This window comes from Centruroides sculpturatus, unplaced genomic scaffold (assembly GCF_000671375.1).
Source record: "Centruroides sculpturatus isolate CEXI.00-Female unplaced genomic scaffold, Cexi_2.0 scaffold434, whole genome shotgun sequence".
In the NCBI taxonomy this organism is placed as follows: domain Eukaryota; kingdom Metazoa; phylum Arthropoda; class Arachnida; order Scorpiones; family Buthidae; genus Centruroides; species Centruroides sculpturatus.
In genome coordinates, this window is record NW_019384694.1 from 433,785 (window position 1) to 459,382 (window position 25,598).

General features: G+C 30.7%; 2 protein-coding genes across 3 annotated transcripts; both read right to left on the reverse strand.

The window, feature by feature from the left end:
- Window positions 1–222: 222 nt before the first annotated feature.
- Window positions 223–25,318, reverse strand: LOC111627409. Of its 2 annotated transcripts, none has more exons than XM_023370975.1 (6): window positions 24,180–25,318; window positions 23,963–24,088; window positions 870–962; window positions 658–804; window positions 532–593; window positions 223–456 (listed from the first exon to the last, which is right to left on the reverse strand). In XM_023370975.1, the coding sequence occupies exons 1-6, from the start codon at window positions 24,223–24,225 to the stop codon at window positions 376–378; spliced, it is 555 nt and encodes a 184-aa protein (XP_023226743.1). In that variant the 5' UTR covers window positions 24,226–25,318; the 3' UTR covers window positions 223–375. The 2 variants fall into 2 exon arrangements, with proteins under 2 accessions (XP_023226743.1, XP_023226742.1); XM_023370974.1 differs by having other exon boundaries at window positions 223–462; window positions 24,180–25,311.
- LOC111627407 (serum response factor homolog) lies at window positions 14,714–19,099 on the reverse strand. Its single transcript, XM_023370973.1, has 3 exons — window positions 18,436–19,099; window positions 16,800–17,060; window positions 14,714–16,600 (listed from the first exon to the last, which is right to left on the reverse strand). The coding sequence occupies exons 1-3, from the start codon at window positions 18,757–18,759 to the stop codon at window positions 16,526–16,528; spliced, it is 660 nt and encodes a 219-aa protein (XP_023226741.1). The 5' UTR covers window positions 18,760–19,099; the 3' UTR covers window positions 14,714–16,525.
- Window positions 25,319–25,598: the final 280 nt, after the last annotated feature.

The following is a 25,598-nucleotide window of genomic DNA, read 5'->3' on the forward strand; positions in this document are numbered from 1 at the left end:
ATGAAGTGTGTTTTGGTATGTATTTTGGAGTGTCTAAAACGAATTAATTGGATTTACAATGATTCATATGGAAATAATTGCTTCGGATTTCGCCGATCGACGAAAACCGAGGTATCACTGTAATTTAATTGTATAAGTTTCTTTTTTTAAGGTGTTTAAATTCTTAAAATAAAGTCAATAATTTTCGTTTTCTTTATAAAAGACAAACTTTAATAACTAGTTTTAAAATTAAAATAATTTTATATTTATAAATATTTATTTACATTCCAGCACTTGATAAGTTTTGGTAATTAGACACTGATTGGTCGAGTTAATGGCGATTGACTCTATTCATTTCAATGAGTTTGGTGATCCCCAGATTGAATTTCTAAAAGCTCACTTCCTTTGTTTATCTCGTTTGTTTGTAACTTCTGTTGTGTTCTCGGAAGAATGGCAACTCAATGCCCCTTGAATAAGCTGTTGCTAAAAAAATACGTTAATATGAAAAATAGTTAAACCATTAACGATAAGTTTAATTAATTAATACATTACCTGCTGACTAGGTGTGAGTGAGACGGGTACGGGAATTGTGATGAATTGTTGGCTCGAATTTCCTATCAACGAATGCGTTGTTATTAATATTTTTATTATTTCCTAGGTTAAATATTACATTCGTACCTTGGTCCTGCTGGCCCAGATTTAAAATAACGTTATCTGGGAGTGAATTGGTTGTGGAAGCAGCGTAAACTACTCCTTGGTTGGTCTGATACATGACTGTCGCGCCGGAATTTTGTCCCATTGCCTGAGCGGGTATTACCATGTTTCCTAGAGAAAAATCGAAAAGAAATTTAGTACGTTTTCGGGGGGAAATGATGCTAATAAAAGCATACCTGAAACTACCGACAAATTTTGTTGAGTTGTAGGAACTACGGTCATAGCATTTTGAGTAGACGAAGACGTACTTGTAGATACTTGTCCTACACCTGCAAATACCGAATCGAGTTATTTTAAACTGCTGATTATTTCGCATTCAACGTTAGATAATGGATGCTCTGTTATATGGACGAATTGTTGACATAAATTTAAATAAATGTTAACTTGCTAATTACTAAACGTACGGGAAAAAAGATATGATTAGCCTACACGAGAAAGATGAAGTGGATAACCCAACCCAAATAAAAGAAACATTTAAGTGTGTGTTGCAAAGATATTAATACAAATTCTGAGAACCATTATCATTTGTTTACCCTCTAAACCGGAACTATTAATAAATTAAGATACACTATTGTCATTCTATTATAATAATGTATCTTCTTTTTTATTCTGGAATAGATAAAATATTTTGTATACTCATATAATTACGATAATTTTACATCTTTTTATTACCTTAGAAACAAATAAAAGTTTCATATGATTTATGGAACGAATAATAAATTTTAGAATGTATATCACTTAAGAAATACTGTACATAGATCTAAATTTCGGTCTGTGTTTATTAAGCTTAAATTTTCATGTGTTTTAGGCATAAGAATTTTATTTTTAGAAGTTTGATTAATTTTATCAATATCTATTTACTCAAATATTCAACCTTTAAAATTCAGTTACGATTAAAGTTGCCAACTTTCTGGGGAACAAAATTCCGAAGACTTTTCTACCCTTTCTGCTCTGTGAGCGCTAAGAGGGTCTTTTTCATAGGTTAAGACGGGTCTTTTTCAGACCCATCGTGGGTTCAGCTGGATGATGAGGGACGGGGTCCGACATATTGGGGTCGGATTACCCCTCGAAAAATTTCTGGGGTTTTTCGACGGGCTGGAATTGATCCCAAGAAAGCGGTAGGCGGATTCCTTAACTGTCTCAGCCACCTGACTGACAAGTGTGGAAAAAACAACCAAGATGAAAAAAGTGATGAGCGAAAGTAAACCTCCCATCTACTAACAAACTTGGAAACTTTTTTCTTTCCGTAATAATGATGAGACAGCCGGATAGTCGAGACGGTTAAGACATCGGCCTATAGTTCGAATCCGAGAGAGCATTCTCAGGAGTTTTTCATGGGCGGATATGTCTGGCCCAGTCTTTCGTTACCCTCTCGCCTCTCATGTGGACTTGGCCGAACCCACGATGGGTATGATTAAAACAAGCTTTTAGTGTTTCCACGGGGCTGAAAAATGGGAAAAAACCCAGGAATGAAAATAATTTGGATTGCAATTAAGGGCGCCAACTTCTCCTGAGGAAAAAGGGTCGAGCTAAAACAAAAGCACATGACTCCCTCGTTTGATCTCTTTTATAAAAAATCTATGTTAGTATTTATTTTATATTTCAAATCTTGGGGATCGTTCTACTTTTAACTGATATAAGCTACAGTATTTTTGAATATATCGATATTCGTATTGAACCTTTTCTGTAACTCATCGGCGAATATGCAGTCTTACATTTTGAAGTTGCGAGAAGCAATTACGAATTTAAAAAATATAAAATAGGCCTATATGTGAATAAACAGCGTCGATAATATGTAGCCTATATCCTTATCTGGAGGGGACAAGGCAAGAAGTGATTAGAGAACAGATTTCGGAAGTCACGTGGCCTTACATTAAGGCGGTACTGTACTTATTTATTTTTTATATTATAGGCTACATCTCATTAGAGAGCATTCAGAAATTTAGAGCAGGGATGTTCACATCTTTTTCCCTAGGCCTCCTACTGTATTTCTGAGAAGTGAAAGTAATATATATGACTGATAAATATATTGCTTTATTGATTATTCTATAGAACAATAAAATTGATGATATAAGAATAGAAACCGATATGTAGGTCGTAAGTACAGTAATATATAAGGACGGAGAATAAATGATATTCAATTTTTAGCGAAGATTGAAATTGGTTACAACAAAACCAAAATTTCAGTAAAATTCTGACTGCTTCAAAATGATTTTGAAATTACGGAACGTCGACTGATGGTAAACAATGAACATCACCCAATAAATTTTTGCAATAGGCAAATAAAAATTTCTAAACGCAACAGTCTTATAATAGTTTAATTATATTTATCAGCACTCAAAAGATAACTTAATCCCTAAATATTTGAATGAAATATTATCCAGTGGCGTTAATAAAATGAATTACAGGGAAAAAAATTTCAAGATATTCATGGAACTTTGTAAGTTGTTCTCTGAGCGCGTTTAAATATTTAACATTTAACTTAGAGGAAGGTGTGGCCCTTTCCTACGTTTACTTCGACGAAATCGAATTACACGATTAAAGATAACTTATTACGATCAATTAAAATGCAATATCAATTTCTGTATTTAGAAATTCGAGATTATTTTTTCTCGATCTGCTATCAGACTCTAACAGACAATATCGATTTCTTTTTCTCCGCTTACTTTTTACACTTCTCGCATTTTTTATTCCTACGTTATTTACAATAGAAAATATCTTTTTATAATTACAATAGAACCCCGATTATCTGAGGTAATATAGACCATAGATAATTCGGATTAAAAATTACAAATAATATTTATATAGTATTACTTTAAGCCTCTTTTAAATCATATATAAGAAGAATGATTTTAATATATTTAAAAAATCCTTTATGGGTCGTGTTTTTCGAGATTGGGGGTGAGGAAAGCACTGTAATGATGTATACAGTGGGAGTTGAGGTGCCATCACTATAGTGTATACATATTATGATTAGATTCTACATTTTGTTGTGTTTATCGGGTTCCGGGGTGGGGAGACAATAGTGTGACCACCCCTCTGAAACATCATTAAAATGCACTATCATCGGACTTGGGCAGGTTCTCAAAGTTTCAGCCTTCTATCTTAATTAGAAGTAGATGAAATTTGAGTTGCAAGATTAGCGTTTAAGAATGTGTATTATTAGGCTATAGTTACATTTTAATGTGAATAATGTGTCTTGCATTGAATGATAAAAGGTAACCAGAAATCATTTTGTAATACATGTTATCGTTTTACACTTTTCTTTTGTGAATTAGTGTAAGAAAAGTAGTGTATTCACTTACAAATTCGCCTCGAATGATCGGAATTTTACTGAACCGATAAAGTCGACCAATCTGCAAATGGCCCAGATATTTCACGAAGTTCGAAATAACAGATTATTCGGATTTCGCATAGATTTTATCAAGCATTCAATAGAATGTCTGAACTAGATTGATCCAAGTCCAAAGTAAAGTGTTTTGCATTTTGTTTGGCATTTTGTCGAGGATGAAACAAAGATAAGGAAAATACCTAACACGGGTGAAAAGTTGAAACGTATTCGTAAACGATTTAATATTTAATTTCAAAGAGTTTTACTCTAATAGATGCATAAGACAAAATTAATGGAAGTTTATATAAATATTTTGGACGAAAAGATTAAAACTATTTATTACAACAATAATTCGAATTGTGAAATTTTGAATCGCTCGTTTTTGTTGCAGTTACAAGAATTAACGATACAGTCGCATTTGATAAAATCCCATTTTTCAAACGATGGCTGCTGACAGTTGACAGTCCACAAGAAAATGGTTTATTCTGCAACATTTGATTTGAAGGCTTTCTCTTTGCACGGTTACGTCCGACTGTCAGAGTAGATCAGTCTCTGTCGATTGACTGACTAAATTCAGGCAGACTCCGAAACACCGAACATTTCATTTGGACTCGAATCAATCTTCCGAAGATAATCCGTAGAGCAGGGGCCGACAATCTATGGCACCTGTGCCAAACGTAGCTTGAGGGACGATTTTCAGTGGCACTCTGACTGAAGAGAAATGTAGTAAAAATAATAATTTAATTATTAACTACATATTTAAATGGAAGTCATAGTTTAGTGTAGGCCGTGGTACATTACAAACGAATCTCTTGCTTGTATATTTATATTACAGTGCATGCGTTTACGCTTCATATGTAAATAAATATAGGCATGACTCAAAAAATGAATAAATAAATAAATAAATGGGTATTAAAAAAGGTCATTTTTCCGTTTCGCTTCGGTAATTCCCCGAAAACATGACGCACCTTGCGCTAAAAATNTTCTTATAAATTATTGTTGGAAATACAGAATTTACTACTGAATAATTATGAATTCAAAACGTAATTTTACAAGTGCAAAACAAATGTTTTATCGAGTTAAACTTTAATAAACGTTCTTTAAAAATATAGTTTACTGTCTGTCAATCCATACTTTAAGTCCTAGATTAGATTTTGCAAGTAATTTTGATTAATTGATACTTATCAATATAACATTATAAAAACTAATTTGATTAATAATTGCAATCAGTTAACTTTGATTTTAAGATTGAAAATAATCACACTATGAAAGAGTCATTAATTGAGTCACATTAATTAATTAGCTTATTAAACTGTTTTGTTGTATTTATCATATTAAATTTTTAATCTCAGAATTCTTTTTTCTGTTAGCTAAATTATGTTTCAAAAGTTCCATATACCATCAACACTAATGTCTTTATTATGAAATAATTATGCATCTTAAAGTTAAAATAATTGTTTTGAATATTTATTAATGTTAACAATATATTTAAAATTTTTTTAAAAATAGGTATTACATGTATATTACTTTTCTTATTAGGAATATTTTTCAAATATTAGTGATGACATCAATCATTTCTGTTCTTGACATGTGCAAAACACTGTCAAAATGGATATATTTTCCATTCAATTTTAAAAGATAATGCAAAAACTTCATGGAATATTTTTCCTAAATTAGTTTGTTTATTTTAATAATAAATTCAAAATACTGTACTTATAAAATTTTAATAACACTGTCATATATAAATTTTATAAAAAGAATATAGTTTTATAGCTTTCCCACCATTTCTCATTCAAACAAATCTGCTGGCTTAATCCAGTACAGCATAAGCAAGGCAGAATGAGTGCCAAAGAAAACATGGTTACATAAAACAATTAGGAAAATATTAAAAATTATCAAATACTCATGAACTTGAAGGTATTAATAAGCTTGTTTTTATTACTATCCTATAACTTATAATGTACAGTGTTTAATTAGCTATTGTGAAGTGGTGATAATTTTACAGACCCTTACAAGGACCTGCTAGAAATTAAGATTTTGATTTGTCAGTTTTAAGGATTACATCTGAATTTTTAATTTCAAACAACTTTAATATATTTTTCATAATATGGATAATTTGTGTTACAGCAAAAGAAATGCATTGTATTAATATAAATGTATTAAACATAGATACATATGTTGATAATATACTTTAATAATTATCAATAAAAATATGCACATTCATCTTTAAACTCAAAAACTAAATTCTGTATTAATTGTACATTGAAATTTTTAAAGAATGAATTTACCAATATTCTTTTATAGATTGTCTGTACGTGTGTAAAAATCTTTGCAGTCCCTTTCTAATTTTAAAATCACTGATGATAAATGATAGGATAATGCAATAGTAGACACATTTTATAATTAATAATGTAAAACCTTGAATGAGTTTCATTATTCTGATATTTTTGTATAAATAATACAATTTAACTAAAATTCATAAATTTGATTGAAATATTTTGCTTTTCTCAAAAGTTGTTATAAGATTATTATGTTAATAACAATAATACACCTTTATAGAAATTTTTGAGTGATAATAGACGTCTATTTCAGTGTTAAATTTGATATTGCTCTCTTTGCTAGCATCAAATAATTTCATTATATTAATGCATAAATACATTGAATTTCCATATTTACTGGAATGTAAGACTCAGTTTTTCATGTTTTAGATTCGATGTAATACGTCATAATTAACTATGTTAATGTTTACCACATTAACATAGTTAATTGTGGGTACTTGAATGAAAATTCCAAAAAAAGTTGTGCAACTCACTCAAGAAATGCATCAGACAATTTAGTGCTTTTGGCATTAAATATAGTGGTCTTGATGTTTCTGTGAATAAAAAATGCTAAATCCCCAGTAATTTTTTTATTTCTGAAATGGAAAACTTCAGGAATCAATTCTTCAGAACTTGGCAAGCTTATTTGATTGGATTGATGGCACGGCAACACATGGGCAACCTGTCAAGGGAAATGTCTCCACGACTTTTATGGGTAATTGAACCATGTTTAGATGCTAAACATCTGAAGATACCCAGAAAACACTATGTGGCTAGCCCTGTTGGTGAGTCGGGAACCCATTAGAAGTGTTCAGTGGTTTCATCCACTCAGTTACTGATGGGTGATAAGCTTATTGAAACTGTACAATGTTAAGAGAATGAAAATGTTGCTGATGATGGAAATTTTTTCTTTTTAATCTTTCCGCCTTGTGGGTATCAAGAGGCGTGGGTGTCGGTTCTTTAAAAGTTGAGGTATGGAATTTTGTGAAAGCAAGACACCCCTTTACGTAATAAATAAAATATTGTAAGTATATTTCGTGTTTGTTTTTTTACATCCAATGAATAATCACACAAAAAAGTTTACATAAAAATTTACGTAAAATAATAGTTTTTTTAAAATTAACGGTAAGAAAATTTTTAAATTTATTAACAAAAATATGCGTTTTTGAATTAGTTGCCCATAAGATGCCTCGTTAAAATATGCAAATTCAAAGTTGAGTATATCGATAATGGTACGTAAAATCTTAACAAAACTTAAAGCACTTATGTATGGTAGTATTAATAACTGATACCGCGAGTTTCAACGCTTTCGTAAGAAAATGACATTTGGCACCATCTTAATAGATAATTGGTATTTTGAAGTAAAGAAATAATTTATTTAAATTGAATATTAAAAAAAAAACAATTGCCTAGAGCTACCTACCGAATGATGAATTGCTTAGAAAAATTTTGATACTTTGGATTATGTTAGAGTTCGATTGGTCAATATCCAAGGAAAAAATTTGTTTTCGTACAGAGAGCAAGTGCCTTGGCTTGCCTTGCATTAAATTATAAATAGTTTTTTCAATATTCTGAGGTATGAAATTCCATACCTGTAAAAATGTGAGGTATGGAGTCTTCCATAGTGGAAACGACACCCCTGCCAAGAGGGCTGGATATTTGAGATCATTGCAGTGGCGTGCCGTGACATTTGATGATAGGGAAGCTGTGTTTCTATAAGAATCCGACTGCCAGGGGCAATCAGTTAATTCTTTCTTTAAATGTATTCTTAATAGATTATTTATCTGACGTACTTAATAAATAAACAAGTTCAATATAATTACCTCTGTTATTAGATCCAATATATTCCATATGCCCTCTAAATGCCAATTCTTGCTTTGATAAAAACATATAACATCTATTTATTTAGATATAATATATCTATTAACCGTAACTATCTCGTTATAATTTTCAATATTTATTTTATATTATTTANATCAATTTTATAAAATTATTAAATGCGATGAAATATTACATTCTATCTAACAATATATATATATATATTTAATTTCGAAAATGTTGAATATTTAAAAATTTCCATGTTTATCTTACACTGTACATGTTTATCTTACATGTTTTTTCATTCTTTTTTAGAATTTATATCAAGAGATTCGATAAAACAGCGCGATATTCAATCGGGAAAAGGGTAAAATAATAAATTAGGGATTTTACCCTATCTTAAATTTCCCAAAATCTTAATTAGTGTTGGATTTCATTTCGAATAGATCACTCCATAAATATAAATAGAAGGCTTCACTTCAATCTAGTCTTTTACTATTTATAAATTGCCAAGTATATAAGAGCTTAATTAAGCTGCATAATCTAAATTCATACGTTTTTATCAATTTATTTGATTAATATATGAAAGTATTTGTATTCTATATTTGTTATATTTAATTTAATGAATATTAAACTACTTATATTAAACTTTAATAGATATAATAGGAAAGTCCGGCTATCCAATATCCGTTTATTAAAAGTAATTCTGTTTAATTTTCTGACGTGTTGTGATATCATTGTCGGGATTGCCTTCGTGTTTCACTCCGTGTAATGATATCAGCTTCTTGGCTCTTTTTAACAGATGTTTTACAATTAAGGAAGGTTTTCGTATGTCTTACAGTATAGCTTGTTATATTAACTATGTTCTATTGATAAATATAAATATAAGGTAACTTGGTATTGTTTGGGTTTTGTAAATCGTATGACAATCGATGACTGGTCGTCGAGAATCGTCCGTGTGGGTTAGAAGGCAACCTGTTATAATGACAAATTATGTTTGTTAAATAAATGACATTGATCTTCTTACGTCAGCGTTTACGCTAAATACGGTTCGTGTTTCATTGTGCAAAACAATTAAAATCTATTTTTCTATGGCAAAATATAATAATTCAATTTAAAAATGGCCTCATTAAAGTTTTTCTTTCCGTTCATTTTTATGATCTTTATCAAAATATCAAAAATTCACAAAAGGATATTCTATTAGACTTGTGGTGAAAAGAATCCTGTTACGTCTAATCGTTTTTCTTTAAATCGAATGAATTGTTAACATTATTTTCGGGCGAAATTCTCGATGCATACATAAACTACGCTCTAGGTTAACATAATTAGGCATTAATGTTATATTTATTATTATCGTGTATTGCGCTAATGCTATCTTAGCCTATAAAGATGCTTTCCTGTTTAACACCGAATTTTGACGGGTAAGCGGGAGATGCATACCGGGTTCGATTTCATGTTTTTTAATTATTAAAAGTACAAATTAGAAAAGAAAACGGATAGTTCGTAACACTGCACTGCATAAAAAAGAAGCAAATTTTATGAAAAACGAGAACGTTGATGGGTGCGGAATGTTTATGAAAAGCGAGTAAGGTTATAAAAATAAACGTACTTCACTTATAATTCGTCTTAGTTTTAAACTATGATGTAACTAGGAATACAATGGTTTCTTGATCAATTTTTAATGGATACGTCTTGACAGTGAATTCATTTGTACCGTACTGTACATAAAGTGATTCATTTTTAAATGACAAATAAATGTATAATTATAAAATAAAAAAATTCTTCTTACATCAAATCTTTCTCTTATATGTTTAATCGAATAATTAATAGAATTAAAAAAGGTAATAAAAAGAATTTCCATACGAATGTTACTCTCAGTTATTGAGTAGAGCTCATTAATATCATAAATAGATTTGTATATGTTATAATAATTAAATAAACATATTTGATAAGTTTACATGTAAAACTAATTATTATTCATTTGGGAGAAATGATGTAATCAACATCCGCTTCTTTTTTTTTTTAATGAGCCTATCCTCGAAGAGCTTACAGAAACAGGATGCTTACTTAGGGTTTGTACGTTAAGAATAGTTCAAATAGACATGATATGCATTTCCGCTTTACGAAAAATTGCATTATAAAAAATATTAAGAGGGAATATTCCGTTCTTATTCCTAAAGATTCAATTGAACAAAGGTTTTAATTGGAGAATCGGTGTCAATTCTCTAGCATTTATTGTCATCGAACAGTAGTTGTTTCCTCCGATAAATATAGTACATCAAACGTTACTTGTCAAAAGGAATGAAAAATCGTGACTTAATTTCGTGCAATGGACAGCATTTTATAACTATTAAAGTTTAAATTTAAAAAAAAACAAATACTAGTTAAGGTCATTAACTTTGTTCTATGTTAGGTAGAGTTAAATAAAAAGCAAGTATTGGGAATAAAGAACTGCTGTCACGTTGACATATGATTCGGAATGACAAGTATACATTATTATGCAATTAGGTTATCTCGGCACGACGTGGACGTTTTGTCACGATATTAAACCTCGTCTGTAATTATATATTAATTTTACTTTTTCGTCTTTTTTTCTTCTAATTTATCTTTCAATTTTATAAAATATAAATGTAATATTTAATATGTAATCAAAATTTTTAATCGTGGAAGAATTGGTTAATTGTTATGCATGAGGAAAATTTGATTTGAGGAAAGTAAAAACTTTTTAATAGCATCAATTTTAATTATTGCCATCAGTTATATATAAAAGAAAATGTTCATATTTTTCACTGTTTTATAATAGTTTCTTGCTGATTTAAATTAACTTTTTATTACAGAATAAGTTTATACGGTAAAACCTGTTCAAAACGAAACCTTAATAAAACGGAAACTTGCCTAAACGGGAAGAATTCTTCGGAGCGCGATGATTTTCTGTGTTAAAAAAACAAACCTGTTCAAAACGGAAACCTGCCAAACCGGAGAAAATATTCGGTAACGTACAGTAAAAGTCCGGTTTACGCAGGTTTTACTGTATAATATATATTACAAGGTAATGTTAGATGCTGTAAATATTATGTTCACTTTACACTTAGCATTTTATTTATTCATACATCAACTTACAAATCGATTGAGGGCCCTGTTACATCCGGGCCCTAAGCAATTATTTAATTTGTCTAGGCCTAAGTCCGGCCTCATATCTATGAATAGACTGGAAGCGTGCCCCTAGACTTTTACTATTTAACCTTTGATAGGATCGAATTGTCTGGAATAAAACTTGAATTTCCGTCATTTTCAATTAATTTCATGTTCGAAAATATTTAACATAAATTCAATTTTTGTAAAATTTTAATAAAATATAAAATATAAACAAGCATGTGCGTATTTTTTTTAATTTTTATTTCAATGGCTTGAAATTAATAAATTAATGAATTTAAAAATCATTATGATATCTTCTATTATTAAACGTCAATTTGAAGCAGTAGCGTAACCAGAGAAGGACTCTGAGGCCCGGATAAATAAATAAATAATCAAACACAGTATTTATGGGTTAAGTATTTAAATGCAACAAACTCATACACACTTATACGTAATATCTTACTCTTCATCCACAGCGCTAGTGCCTATATACATATTGTTAATTAAAGAGGTGAATATAGGTTTGCACGTTCTAATTCGAGCCCCTCTAATGACGGATCTAATTACGCTAATGATTTTTAAACAACAACAGTTTGTTATTTATCTCCAAATGTTCGAATAAAATTATATAAAGACTACTCGAGATTCGTTGTAATCCAGAAATTCCCTCGACACATAATTATAACAGTAAAAATTCCCTAAAAGTAACAAATTCTATAATGATTTCCGTTCGTAATAATGCTGTTTTTGTCGTTAAAAAAATTTTTTTAAGGTAGAAAGTTCGTTTAAAAACTTTTCTGCCCGATATTACAAAACTCTAAAAGATAATTTAAATATATAAAAAATAAATTCTCATAAATTTATAGAGTTTCTACTGTACATCACGATTTTCTTGTTAACCTTTGACTATTATGGTTGCTCTACCAGAAAAGAGAATAATTGACCGTAGTTGAGAGGTTTCGAAATATAAAATAGAATTTGAATAATCGTTTTTACACCAGGAAATATCGATTTAGTTAGACTTTCCTTAACGTAAATCCTTCTTTATGAGGTTTAATTAAAGATATATTTTATGGAATCATGAATAAAAAAATAAATGGTTTTAAAATTGTCTGAATAATTTCCTATTATTTATACCATTTTCTGAATTACTAATTCAAAATTATATATTTGATCATAAATAAATCTGCATAAAACGTAATTTAATTTTCCGTAATTCACAAGCATGCGATTCGTTCGTCTAGGATAATAAATAGGTTAATAAATAAAGGGGATGCGATTGGAATCAAATAAATTAAAACCTAAACGAATCATTTTTTAAAAATTATTCCTAAAAATAGCAAATTATATGATTTACATTATTATTTAAAGTCAAGTTTTTTGCTAATTTTAACGCTGTTTTTGTTTTATTACACCATTATTATAGCATGCTTTACATAATTTCTTACATTATTTTTTCAATTATTATTATATAAATAGGTTATATTTATGCATTGACTTAAAAAGTATAAAAATATATCAAAATTAAATAACTATTAATTTAATCATAGTCTTTAAGTGTAGCTAGCATACGAGGTCTATAAATTATCCGATATAAATCCCCAAAAAATCGTTCATTAAGTTACGGACTAATTTAGAAACGTATCTTCATTTATCACTTACATCATTTCTTAATGATTAGCATTGCAAATTATAGACTGATGTACAGTATGTGATTCATCTACTACGTACAGTACAATACAGTACAGTACATTACATTACATCGGTCGTCGGATAGACGGATGGATACAGTTGAAGATTGACATTAATGGACCACCTGTAGAGCATCTTTGCAAGCAACACCTGATAGTAAATGACATATTAATCATATTTGAAAACCGAAACTTGTTACAGATTTACCGAACAGGAAATGAGGATTCTCTTTACTTATTTTTGTCAAGAATCGTGTTTCAATTTCCGTTAGAGATCGCATTTAACAATTAAAATGTTCCTCGATGTTCATTTCGGAAATCTTGCAAACAAATTTTGTTTCTTAAGGTTTTTTTAAGGTAATACGAAAAGTATTTACTTATATTATTATGAAAATATCAAATTTTCCCTCGATTGTTTTATGAAAAGTATAAATTTTATAATTATCATCTTACAAAGTCAGGTTTGGTGAGTTTTAAGATATCAGCTGTGACGTTTGGAAAAGTTTTTAAGTTAAAAATTGAAACAAACCGGTCATCCACGTTTGTACATTCATTAAATATAGATAGGTAAATCTCGACAATATTATTCTTAGTCGGCATAGAACAAAAAAAAAAGTTGTTTTTCTGCACAACACCCAAAGATAATCAGATCTAAATCTATAAACGATCAATTGCGAAACACAATCCAGTTCATTCGATCGAAGTTACATTCGAAAAGTTATTAAAAAAAAAGAGAAAAAAGAAATTTGGCGCTCTACAAAAACTTGTGCCGGATTTCTAACAAATTGGGTTCCGTTGGCGCCTACAACGACCACATGGATTTAGGTCGAAGGTGCGGGTCTCGCTCGCTTGGGTGGAATGAATCACGCTTCTATGTCAACTACCGACAATTTTAATTAAATTCGCGTTCGTAATGTTAATTTTTCCTTCAGAAATCATTAAATAACTATTGAATAAAGGCAGATCATACTTAAGTCAGCCAGCGAGCCTAACTTAGTAAAATATCTTAAGCTCGTTGACAGGTTCGAGAAGGTCATCGTGGCTGCAACTACGATACACGACAGCTGTTTCCATTAATCGGATTCATTCATCAAAACAAAGGGCATTTGTTCCCCAATAAATATCGTTATGCCTTTTTCGAAACAAAGTACAGTATGCGGTTACAATCGCAATGTTTTTTCAGCGTAGAAAACTTCTTCCTCGCATCCACCTGTTATAGGAAATTCGACCTCGCCCTTCATCTGACGGAAATAACTTAACATCCATTTTGATTTACGGCGTTAACTTTCCGGGAGATTCGTTATTTACTGTAGCATTTTATATTTATAATATAAAAATAAATTCATATCTGTTTCGATCTCTTACATTAAATCAACGGTAGAGACTAACTTAAATACGAAACACGATCGACTTTTGCATTCCAACCTTGTTCTAAAAATGTAATTACAATCTAGTTTTATTCTGTAACGAGAAACTAGCGATTTATAATGACCGATACGTCTTAATACTTCTAATTAAAACGTTTTTTTAATTCGAAATATAACCCATTAATCACCAATAAAAATGCTATTTCTGATTCGAAGTTATGCGCGATTCTCCGAACCAGATATAATGTTCTTCCTCGTTTTCTTCTATCATAAAAAGTCAGTAGATAGGAAGTGCGGTCCCATCTGAAAGTAGAACTTGATTATACCTCCGGGAGTAGACCCCGAGTAAGTTCTACTTTCGTTCCGTAACAGGCCACTAACGAGTGAGATGAGCAACATCTAAGATGCCAAAGTAATACAAATTATCTCATATTTAATAACAAAAAACCTGCCGTTTTGCCAGTAGAATGTGACTTTATCGTAAGTCGTATTCTATTCGCCCGTACGAGGATCCTATGTAAAGATTTAAAATGATTTTAAACCGTATATAATCGAGCAAAATTCGGAATAAGAAAAGAAATTTCCATGTTGATAAACATTATTTTTGAAACGTTCGCGACTTATGCAAGAGTGGGAGATTCTAAAAATAACTAAAGAGGTCGGTTGTAATTTGTTGTGTATATGAAATAACAACTGCGCTTTTGCTGAATGAATAGTCCTTACAAGGAAAGCGATTTTCGTAAACAGGAATGTGTTAATAACACTTATACCTTATCTATAGCAAAAATTGATCATTAGCCGATACTTAAAGTTACTTACTCGAGTAAGAGTCTCTTTTTCTCATTGTCGTTCCATTGAATGAAATATGTCTGATTATCTAGTGCTTTCTTAATTCGCATTACCTTATCTGATTATTCGCTACGATTAAATTTGTCAACGTTGAACTTACAAAACTTAATCACGCTCTTTATATACAGTATACAAAGACCTCTAAGCTATGAAAGGAATATCCGGAAACATCGAATTTCGATCAAACATTAAAGAATTTAAGATTCGAAGCGATAACGATTTTTCAAGGTTTTTTTTTCAATTGAAAATTAGACATAATTGTTAATATTTAAGTAACGAAAGCTCTTTTAAAAAAAAGTATTAAAATGCGATTATTGGATTATATTTATTATCATTTTACATTTATTCTAAAAAAATATTCGTGGATAATATGCTTATGATTATTCAGCAAAGGATAGCTTGATGCACTAAAGGAGGGCTTATTTTTAATCTTGAGTTAAACAGTCATCATGCCATCTTAATCATGCGATCAGAAGAACAAAACCATTTACAAAAGAACCAATCTTTATTATTTATTTATGTGATTGATTACAAAATGCTCCAACTCCAAAGTTAAGGAGCTTAATTTTTTTTTTTATTTTCCATAAATAGAAATATTTCAAAAATAACTGGATACCTGCCAGTCCATTTATATAACAAATAGATCCCAAATATAAAAATAATTCCACAACACAAACATAAACACCTTGTTTTACATGAGATTCTTTAACAATTTGAACTACTTTAGTAACAATATAACTTTAGAGACGCAGGTAAAATAAAATATATATATATATTTTTAATGTATTTATATATATATTTATAAAATTAATATATAAATTTACTTTCGGTTTTGTTTACATTTTTTTTTTTTTAATGGAAGCAGGTCTCACATTTATCGTGCATCAAGACATCATCACATCATGCACATGGGTACATCAATACAGCAAAATAAACATAACAGTGTTAACACACAGTGTTAAGCAAAAAAGCACACATTTGTTAGTTAAAATTTTTTTTTAAATTAACGAAATTAAAAAAACACGAGTAGAACCAAAGCCTGGAATGTAGAGACGGAGCCAGCTCCGACAACTTCCATATATGGCACAGGGTACATCGAAAGGAGACGAACCAATCACTACAGTCACGTGATCCAGGCGCTGACTTCCTTCTATGGCAAGTGCAGCTTATAAGGAGTGTAGAAGTGTGACAAATAAGGTACTGTCTCCATATATGGACATAGGCTGTGGTTTGCCTGCAGCAAGGACGCTTGACGTCGATTCCAAGGCTGCGGGTGCCAGACTGTCGACCCATCAATGGGTTTTACTTCTATAACAACAAACGCTAGATCATATAGAAAGGGGGGAGTTTCTGCGTTGTGTATTCGGGAATCTGGTTCAAATTTGGAAGGTGAGACATCTAGAAATAATAAGAAATTTCGATTTAGCGACCCTAAAAAAAATTATTATTTTAATCATAATGTTCCCCGGCGGTAAAACAGGTCGACCGACTCTAAGGCGCCAGAAAAATCAGTACGGTCCTGATTTAAGGGTGCAATGTTGGAAAGTTATCAGCGTAACATTCGACCGTTGTTAATTGCTACAACTGATGTACTTACTTTATTGTCGGTTTCATCTGTCACGCTGTATGTCAGGTCAGTCTCTTCGAATCCAGTTGCGCTCATCCTTTGATCGGGTGCTGTGCTCCCGTTTCCTCCTGGAGGATCGGGAGAATTTAAACATGTTTGGATTAAGGCTTTACCTGCCTCACTCGTGATCATTGGTTGCAGTTTTCTGGTAGCAAATGTATATACGTGTCCTGTTTCGCTCGCTACCAGCAACATTACCTGAGTGCCTGTTAGTGTCGATAATTCATAAGCCTGCAAATATAAAATTTTAAATCTAATGTTACGTACATACTTTTAATGCAATCACTTAAGATTATCTAAAGAGACTCTACATAACCGCTAAGAGCCATACTATAAACACTTAAAGATAAGATCTCTATGCGTACTGCATTGCTATCTAACTATTGCGGATCTTTCTTAATACACTAGACTAAAAAATCTTTAAAGTTTTGGCTGTAAATTTTTTTTAAATTTTCATTCATAAACCGTTGAAAAATCTGAGAATAGGTGTTTTCATTCTAAAGAATACAATTTATAACTCTTCAGATCTCTTCATTCATATTAATTAACGTATCAAATTCATGTAAGCATTTTCCATTCTTTTTTTCGAAATATTGATTTAAATGACTGAATTAACAATATTTAAGAACAGATTTGATCTAAGATGACGTAATCGATGATGATTTAATTTAATACATCACAGAATTACGTTTGAATTTTGCTTTAATCTATTTATTTATTGCTAATGAGAACGAGTTGTATATCAATGGAGCTTTCATTTATTCAGCCCGATCAGCTCGAAAGCGAAAAGAAATCAGCTGATCAGAAATCTATTTCGGCGCTATTTATTTCTTGTTTCGTCAGTTATTGCATAAAACTATTTAAAAAACCACTTGAATATTTTATGAATTGTTAGATCAGCTATTAATACAAGTTCGAAACTAGTTTAGCGAAAGAAGATTTAAGTCATTAATCTCGTCCTGTTTCTTCAAAGCCTACTTTCTCTTTGTCACCCAAGTTATTAATTCTTTTGTACTATGTTCTACTTCGGCTATAAAGTCTAAATAAACCCATAAAAAAAACCCATTCCAAATGCGACTTCGAACCTTTCTAGCGCTTCAACCAACGGTTTTATCACCATAGCGGCAGATGCTTCCAACCCATAGAAGAAAAAAGAAAGTTTTAGACAAGGTTATTTTTTGTATAAATGCATTTTTTGGCAATTAACGTTAATAAAACGTCACAAAAATTATAAGCATAAATCCTTATTCCCACGGAAATGAGAACAAAAAAAAAGCAAAACGGTTTATTACTCAGCAATCAAAATACACCTGTTACGTTATTAGCATTTTAAATCGTTATAGAATGGTTTAAAACGGTCGAAAATTTAACAATAAACGTATCCGATGGTAAATGTTCGTTGGATACGGTCAAACTCGCCCCAGGTTGTTGATAAAATGCACTTTCTCACTTTTAAGAAATAAGAACACGTGCACAGCTGTTCTGACAGCGACAATAATCTCCCACTCAAAATGACGTCAGGCAGAAAGAAACTATCTTAATTCATTAATTAGCGGCTGCACGATAATTAATGCAACTTTTAAAATAACTAGGATAATAAACAAACCTTTTTCATAATCCCGGTTTTACGCTTGCTGAAAGTTGTGTAACGTCTTAACTTATTATCAATGAATTCCATTTTGATTTTGACTCTGCCTTTCGTTTTTTTACCGTTGGGTGGAAGTGATTTTTTGCTTTCTTGTCCCGTGTTCTCCTCTTCTTCCATCTTTCGTTTATGTCCGAGATAAGTCTGTCCACCTCCGTTGGCTTCTATCATCGCTCTTTCGTTTGCACCATTCATACGAAAGACGGCACAACTACTCTGGTAAACATCCTCCTGTTTCGACACTATATTACTCTGCATATTATTAATTAAAGAGCAAAAAATCATTAATTAAAGAACTAAATATCGCGCAAACGCTCACTCCGACATGTTCGCATCAACTGACTTCCAATTCTTCCACACGGGTAAACACTTTAGACGCGAACCGACTGTATCTATCCGAGTGACGAAATAGTTCCCAGCAAAAATCACCGACCGAAACCGTCACCTCTCGTTAATCCGAGTCAGTGCGAACTCATTCGGCTCTAAACTTCTCTCCCTTTCGTTTTTAGTCGAATCGGATTATTCCGAACTCGACATTAGTTAATTTAACCCCGGCGAATGGATTATTAACTAGTACATCCTTCTACGTCTGGAAACGATCTTTCCATATAAGGAGACGTAAGCCATATATGGGCATTGAGTGATGTAGTACAGTCCTTCTCGCACTTCACTCGACTTCTATTGAGACAAGTGCACGGCGTCTTAGATTTTAAGAGTTATATGATATTAAAGAATCGAAATTCTCTCTCTCTCTCTCCATTAATTGATTCAATGGACGGTACCCAGTTTGCTGGCTTCGAAAATTACTTCCTCTTTTCGGGAAATACATGACTATTTTCGTTACTAAAAATACGAAATATTGCTTATTTTCCGAAGAAATGGTTTTCTCTTGTCACACGGGATCGATTTTTTGCACGATTGCACCATGTAAAGACGAATTGGCTTCTTTAGTTCTCGCTCTCTCTCGCACATGGTTACCAATCAGCTGTCCATCTAAACACTTTTGTTTGGGGTTGACACACTCTAAACGACTCTGAAGGAAGTTATACATAATTTATTAAGAAAACTTCGACTACAGTCAACACGATCGATCACAGAACGTGGAGAATATTCGATAAGTTCAACTACAGTCAAACTTACTGAATATTCTTCGTCTTCTGTGATCACTCAATGACGATCGTGTGGTCCACAAAGGTACAGTACAATGATTAGTATTCGTTTTATGAAGATAACTCGCATATTAAAGCATAATTTATTAAATCAGATAACAAATTTTTCTTGGAAAAATGTATAACTCAACAAATAAATGAAATGATTTATCTTCTGTTTGATAAGATTTATTTAGCTTCTGTTCCTCCCACCGGTGGTACCCTAAGTTAATATTAATGTATATAAATATTTATAATAATAATAATAATGGCGTTTTTCTTCTGTTTTAAAAGTAAATTTATAAATAGTGAAATAAAATTCTTCGTAAATACTTAAATCAAAATATTCATTGTTTGTCCATTTGGCTCGACTTTTATATGAAAACATTTTTAAAAAATTAGCATTGTTAAAACATGGTAATCACATGTTTTCACATCTACATCCTGAGCCTATCATTAAAACCAAAGTTCCGGGTATTGACTGCACCTTTTTAATGATAAAACTATGTTTTTCCAATATAAATGCGTATAAGAATACAGGAAGAGCCATGAATCACACGAAGGAATATATCAATGTTTAACGATAATTAATAGAATTATGTGTTATATTAAATCCACAAAATTAGTTTTCGAAGTAAATCTAATAAATATATTAAAAAATAATTTTGTGTTCTAACCTAAAATGAAATTTGATAATTATTATGTTTATTAGTTATTAATTAAAATAGCTTTCGATACGGATCATCCAAATATTTAAATATGGATTGAACCTATCAAAATTTAATGGGAGCAACGTAACTGACTAAAAGAAGATCGATCTTATATCGATGATCGATCGATTCCAATGCACCAGTTGAGATGATGATATCTTTCTAAGAAAGGAAAAGGGAAAAATTTCATGTTGTAGCCTTGAACTTAAAACTAGTTCTTTGACATAAAATATATAAAACAGCAATATGCCTGAGTTAATATTTATATTTCACATACCTTTATCTGTAAAATATTCCAAAAATTTATCTCTCAAGTTAAGTTCCGATTAACAGAAGGAAAGAAAGAATGAATGGATAAATAAAGGGCACATTATTCTTCAGTATGATTTAGTTTAAATTTATATAATTATCATTATATTTCTACGAAGAACAAATATCGTGCCCATTTATCTACCGGAATTCCGTAACGATTTTCGTTCTACAAGCATTAGAAATGGTCAGTTCACTCGAGAATGACTTAGAATAAACATCCCCTTTAGCATGAAAGTCGACCGATTAGATATGCCTTCCTGATATAGATTATTCAAGTTTATGTATCATTCGCTACGCGTCTTCTAAACTCACACATTTCCTCCTCTCAACTCTTAACATAATACTTAAATGAAAGAATCGAGTATAAATATATATGCATATATTTGTTTCATTATATAGGCTATATAATTGAAAATCTATCTACATTCCTCTCAAAATAATAATAAATAAAATTTTAAAACAAGATCTACTAATAATTGTAAAGTTTTCTTTAATAAAGATTATTTCTGAAATAATCTGTGTTTATTACTCTTAATAATCTTAATGTTTTTATAAATTGTAGAGTTGTGTGATCCAGAATGTTGGGCCTCTTCATACTTTTTACTATAGGGCTAACGAAAAAATGAGGCCAATCCTTTTTGCCATGCCAATTTTATATTAATGATTGTTACCACTATAACACGAGAGATTATAGCTTTTAAGTTTCTGTGAAAATAAAATTTTTAACTCAATTTTCGTTACAAAATAAATACATTTCTTATAATCGCATGTTTTTTTTTATCTTAATTTATAACATTTAAATATATAAAATATTTACTTTTTATATTTATTTCATTTCATTTAAAANATACGTTTAAGTATTATAATTATTATTATCATAAAATCGTAAATAACAAGACCAAACGGATAAAATACATAGATACTATTTCCAGCAGAATGTAAGCCCCTGTACTGTACAGTACATTTATCATAATGCCACAATTTTCGGTGATATTATTTCATTAATAATTATAATAATTCATAAATGACTATGTCCTACTAGTGTCCTGTTTATCACGATATTTAAAAGTATCCTTAATTATAAATGTATTACAAATGATAATTAGATAAATATTTATAATAATAATAACGTAGCGTATACATTAAATATACAGCTCTATTCTGTATCATCTAAAAATCAAACAATATCAATAAAAATTAATTATATTTAAGTCGTTGATTTTTTAATACAAATTTAATTCGTTCAATTAAAAATAGATCGTGTAGTGTTGTCTTCAAGTTGAAGATTAAGCAACGTAAGGCCTTTTTTAAAATCATCTTTTATTGACCAATAAACAAGCCTGAGTTTAAATAAAAAAGACTTTTAAAAAGGCCTTACGTTGCTCAATTTTCAACTTGAAGACAACACAACATAGAATAAGCTGCAATCCGGTTCTATGCTATCAAAATAAAAGTGAATCGATTTATATAATTTAGTCACTACCCATTTTATCTATAACGTGTGGCGTGTCTCTAAAAACGTATTTCGATTTAGTTTTCATAAGATTCGTGTGACTTGGGCCTATTTAAGAGATTTAAATTTGCATACGATATTTTAATCATGCAGTTTTCTTTAATAAAGTCATTTAAATTTTGTCCGTTAAGCGATAATTAAGATATGTACTGTACCTCTTCCTGAAGCATTGCCATGTAATGAAGAGATGTGTCTACTTTTATGGAATTTATAGTAATTAAATTTTTACTTAACTAAACTACAAACCTATACAGCATTTAAAATTTTGGCAATTTTATCCGATAACATCATAATCTTTATCAGAGAAATGATGTTAATATTTTTTATTTAAAAATTCTCGGTGGATTCTCAATACTTATTAAAGGTAGCTAAACACCTTTCCTGAAACTTTAAATCTTAAAAAAATCTGTTTATAAATTGTTTTTGTTGAATTCAAATAGCCAAATTGCTTATCAAATAAAAGTTAAGTCAATGGGATTTTGATTGCTGCGAGGAAAATATTTCAATGTAAACTATGTTATAAGCTTCACTACTCAATTAGAACAAATTAAATCTGTTCTATTGTTCAATTACTTTCTTCATGGGTTGATATTTGTTATTTAAATTTCTGTTTTTCAAATTTAACTGGCTCTAAGAGTTAGCAGCAATCTGTCATCTACATGTATGATGTATATATGGGCATACCTGTATCCCTCTCGACAGCCCGATACAGGCCCGATACATACATCAGCCGTCGAGAGGGAAGAGCTGGAGATTTTTTCTCGGTCCCTATAGTGATTCCTACCCCTATAAAATTAACGTTATCTAAAATCTATAAGAATGATTTTTATTAACAAAGAAACACTCTACGTATTTCATTTGTTCAAAAAAAAAACAATTAATAAATAAACAAAAGGCTGACGACACCCTCTAAGAGGCATAGGGCCCGCTCTAACCTTGGGCCACCGGGGTTTATAAGAGCTCCCGAAAGCTCTTTATATATAAATCACAGTATATATATACTGTTTATTAGGCGTATACAGGACGTTATTTTCGAATTTATGCAGACAAGTAACTCGTCTGCGATCCACAAATCCATTAAAGATATGTTAAAACATTTTCATCGGAATTCCGATAGAGACTTATTTCGTGGAAACAGTAACTTTCACATATACTATCATTATTGTGTATTTATTGTGTTCTCTGGAGGAAGTAAAAATTTCCTGTAGGAACGTATCCAGGACATTACGACTTTTTTACGTATTTACGTAAAACATTACAAATATTCGGGAATTACGAGTTTTCATCTGTATTAAAACAATTTTTGACCGTAAATGGAAATTCATATCTCATATATATTTACATTATAACACGTGTTTTAAATACGATAATAAAACTATGAACAAGCTAACTTATAGGTTAATTATTTAAATTCCGTTAAGAAAAGATTTCATTTTATTTAGCCTATATCCAATTTAAGATTATTGTAGTCCTATTTTATGGTATATAAATTATAAAATAATCCTTGTAGAACTTATATTTTGTTGATTTTATAAATGTTAAATCCAATTAAATAGAGTTTTTTTTAATAAGGTTTAAAATGCCAAACAACAGAGAGATGCGATTGGTCGAATTTTATAATTAATTCAGTTTTGTTTCATTAATCATAAATTATATAATGTATTTTAAGTAGTCTTGTAATTTTTTGGCTAAGTGTATGAATAATTAAGCATAGCTTAAGGGTCCTTAAAATTTGTTTTCTGGCCTCCAGATATATCAAAGAGTTAATTAAATGCGTGAAATGATATTTCCTAAATAATACTAACTTGGAATAGATACTACAGTCGGGTTTAGTCTGTAGACAGCTGGTGTTTGATTTTGCGTTTGCTGAACGTTAGATTGATTTGGAAATGCTCCAATTTGAACCGTTGTTCCTGGTGTTAAAGAATTACCTGTAGAAATGAATAAATAAATAAATAAATGGGTATTAAAAAAGGTCATTTTTCCGTTTCGCTTCGGTAATTCCCCGAAAACATGACGCACCTTGCGCTAAAAATGTGGCGAATCCGGCCGTTTGTTGTAACTGCATAGAGACGGACGTAGGCGAGGATGTGGTTGGACTAGAGGTAGTCAGCACGGGGACGGTAGCCAATGGTAGAGGACTAGACAGAGTGGTGCTGGTGACCGTAGCAGAATTACCTCCGTTTCCTAAAATGATAGTTTCGGGCGTAGATGCGCCCGAATTGAATTGATTCTTGATACTTTCCTGTAAGATAAAGCTTAAGTAAAACCCTATATAATATTTATAAAAATTATAATTTAATAATTAAAAGAAAATTCCCGTAAGTCGCCATCTGCCGGTATACGAAAATATTAAAAATAATACAGTAATGGATCTCAATAAGTATAGCAATTCAACAATTGGCGAAGCAAATACGTTGAAAAAGACAGTATTAAAAATAAACATATAATAGATAATTTGAAAACATTTCAAAGATGAAAATAGAGTTTCTACTTTAAAAGGTGTTTGCGGTATTTGGCAGTAAACCAAAGAAGGAGAATTGGAACGAGCGAATAATATCTTCTTTCTAAATTATCGAGAGGGAAATGTTATCCAAATTTTACTCACTTCGTAGAACAGTTAGTTAATTAATTAATCAAATAGAAAATAATCATTTTAGGGGGAATAATTAAGAGAATGCCACCGATGTAAAATGTTCTCGGATTGGTCGAATCGGTATAGGGAACCGATTTCCGAACGGCCTCTTATAATTTAACGTTCCCGTGACGAGAATTTAAATTGTTTATTATTGGTAAAACGGAACAAAACTGTTCCAAATCGGGTCTTTGCCGAGAGTGAGCTCAGAGGACAAGTACGCTGCGAGCTGCCAACTCGGGAAATACAAGGAGCTATGTTTGGCAACGTCCAATCCAATTTTGGTTATGTCCTCTGCTTTCCATATTTAGTAGTCTGGAATGGCCAAGATAGCGACAGCACCTTCGATAAGCATTAAATGTTGGATAACCCTGCATTCATAGACGTAACACAGACTGAATATAGTGTGTTGATATATAAACAGACAATACAACTTCCGTTGTTTAAATCAATTCTCTTTAAACCAATGATTAAGTGATTTTAACTGTTTACTCAACTTAAACACTTAAACATTTATCAATTTTATAAAATTATTAAATGCGATGAAATATTACATTCTATCTAACAATATATATATATATATTTAATTTCGAAAATGTTGAATATTTAAAAATTTCCATGTTTATCTTACACTGTACATGTTTATCTTACATGTTTTTTCATTCTTTTTTAGAATTTATATCAAGAGATTCGATAAAACAGCGCGATATTCAATCGGGAAAAGGGTAAAATAATAAATTAGGGATTTTACCCTATCTTAAATTTCCCAAAATCTTAATTAGTGTTGGATTTCATTTCGAATAGAT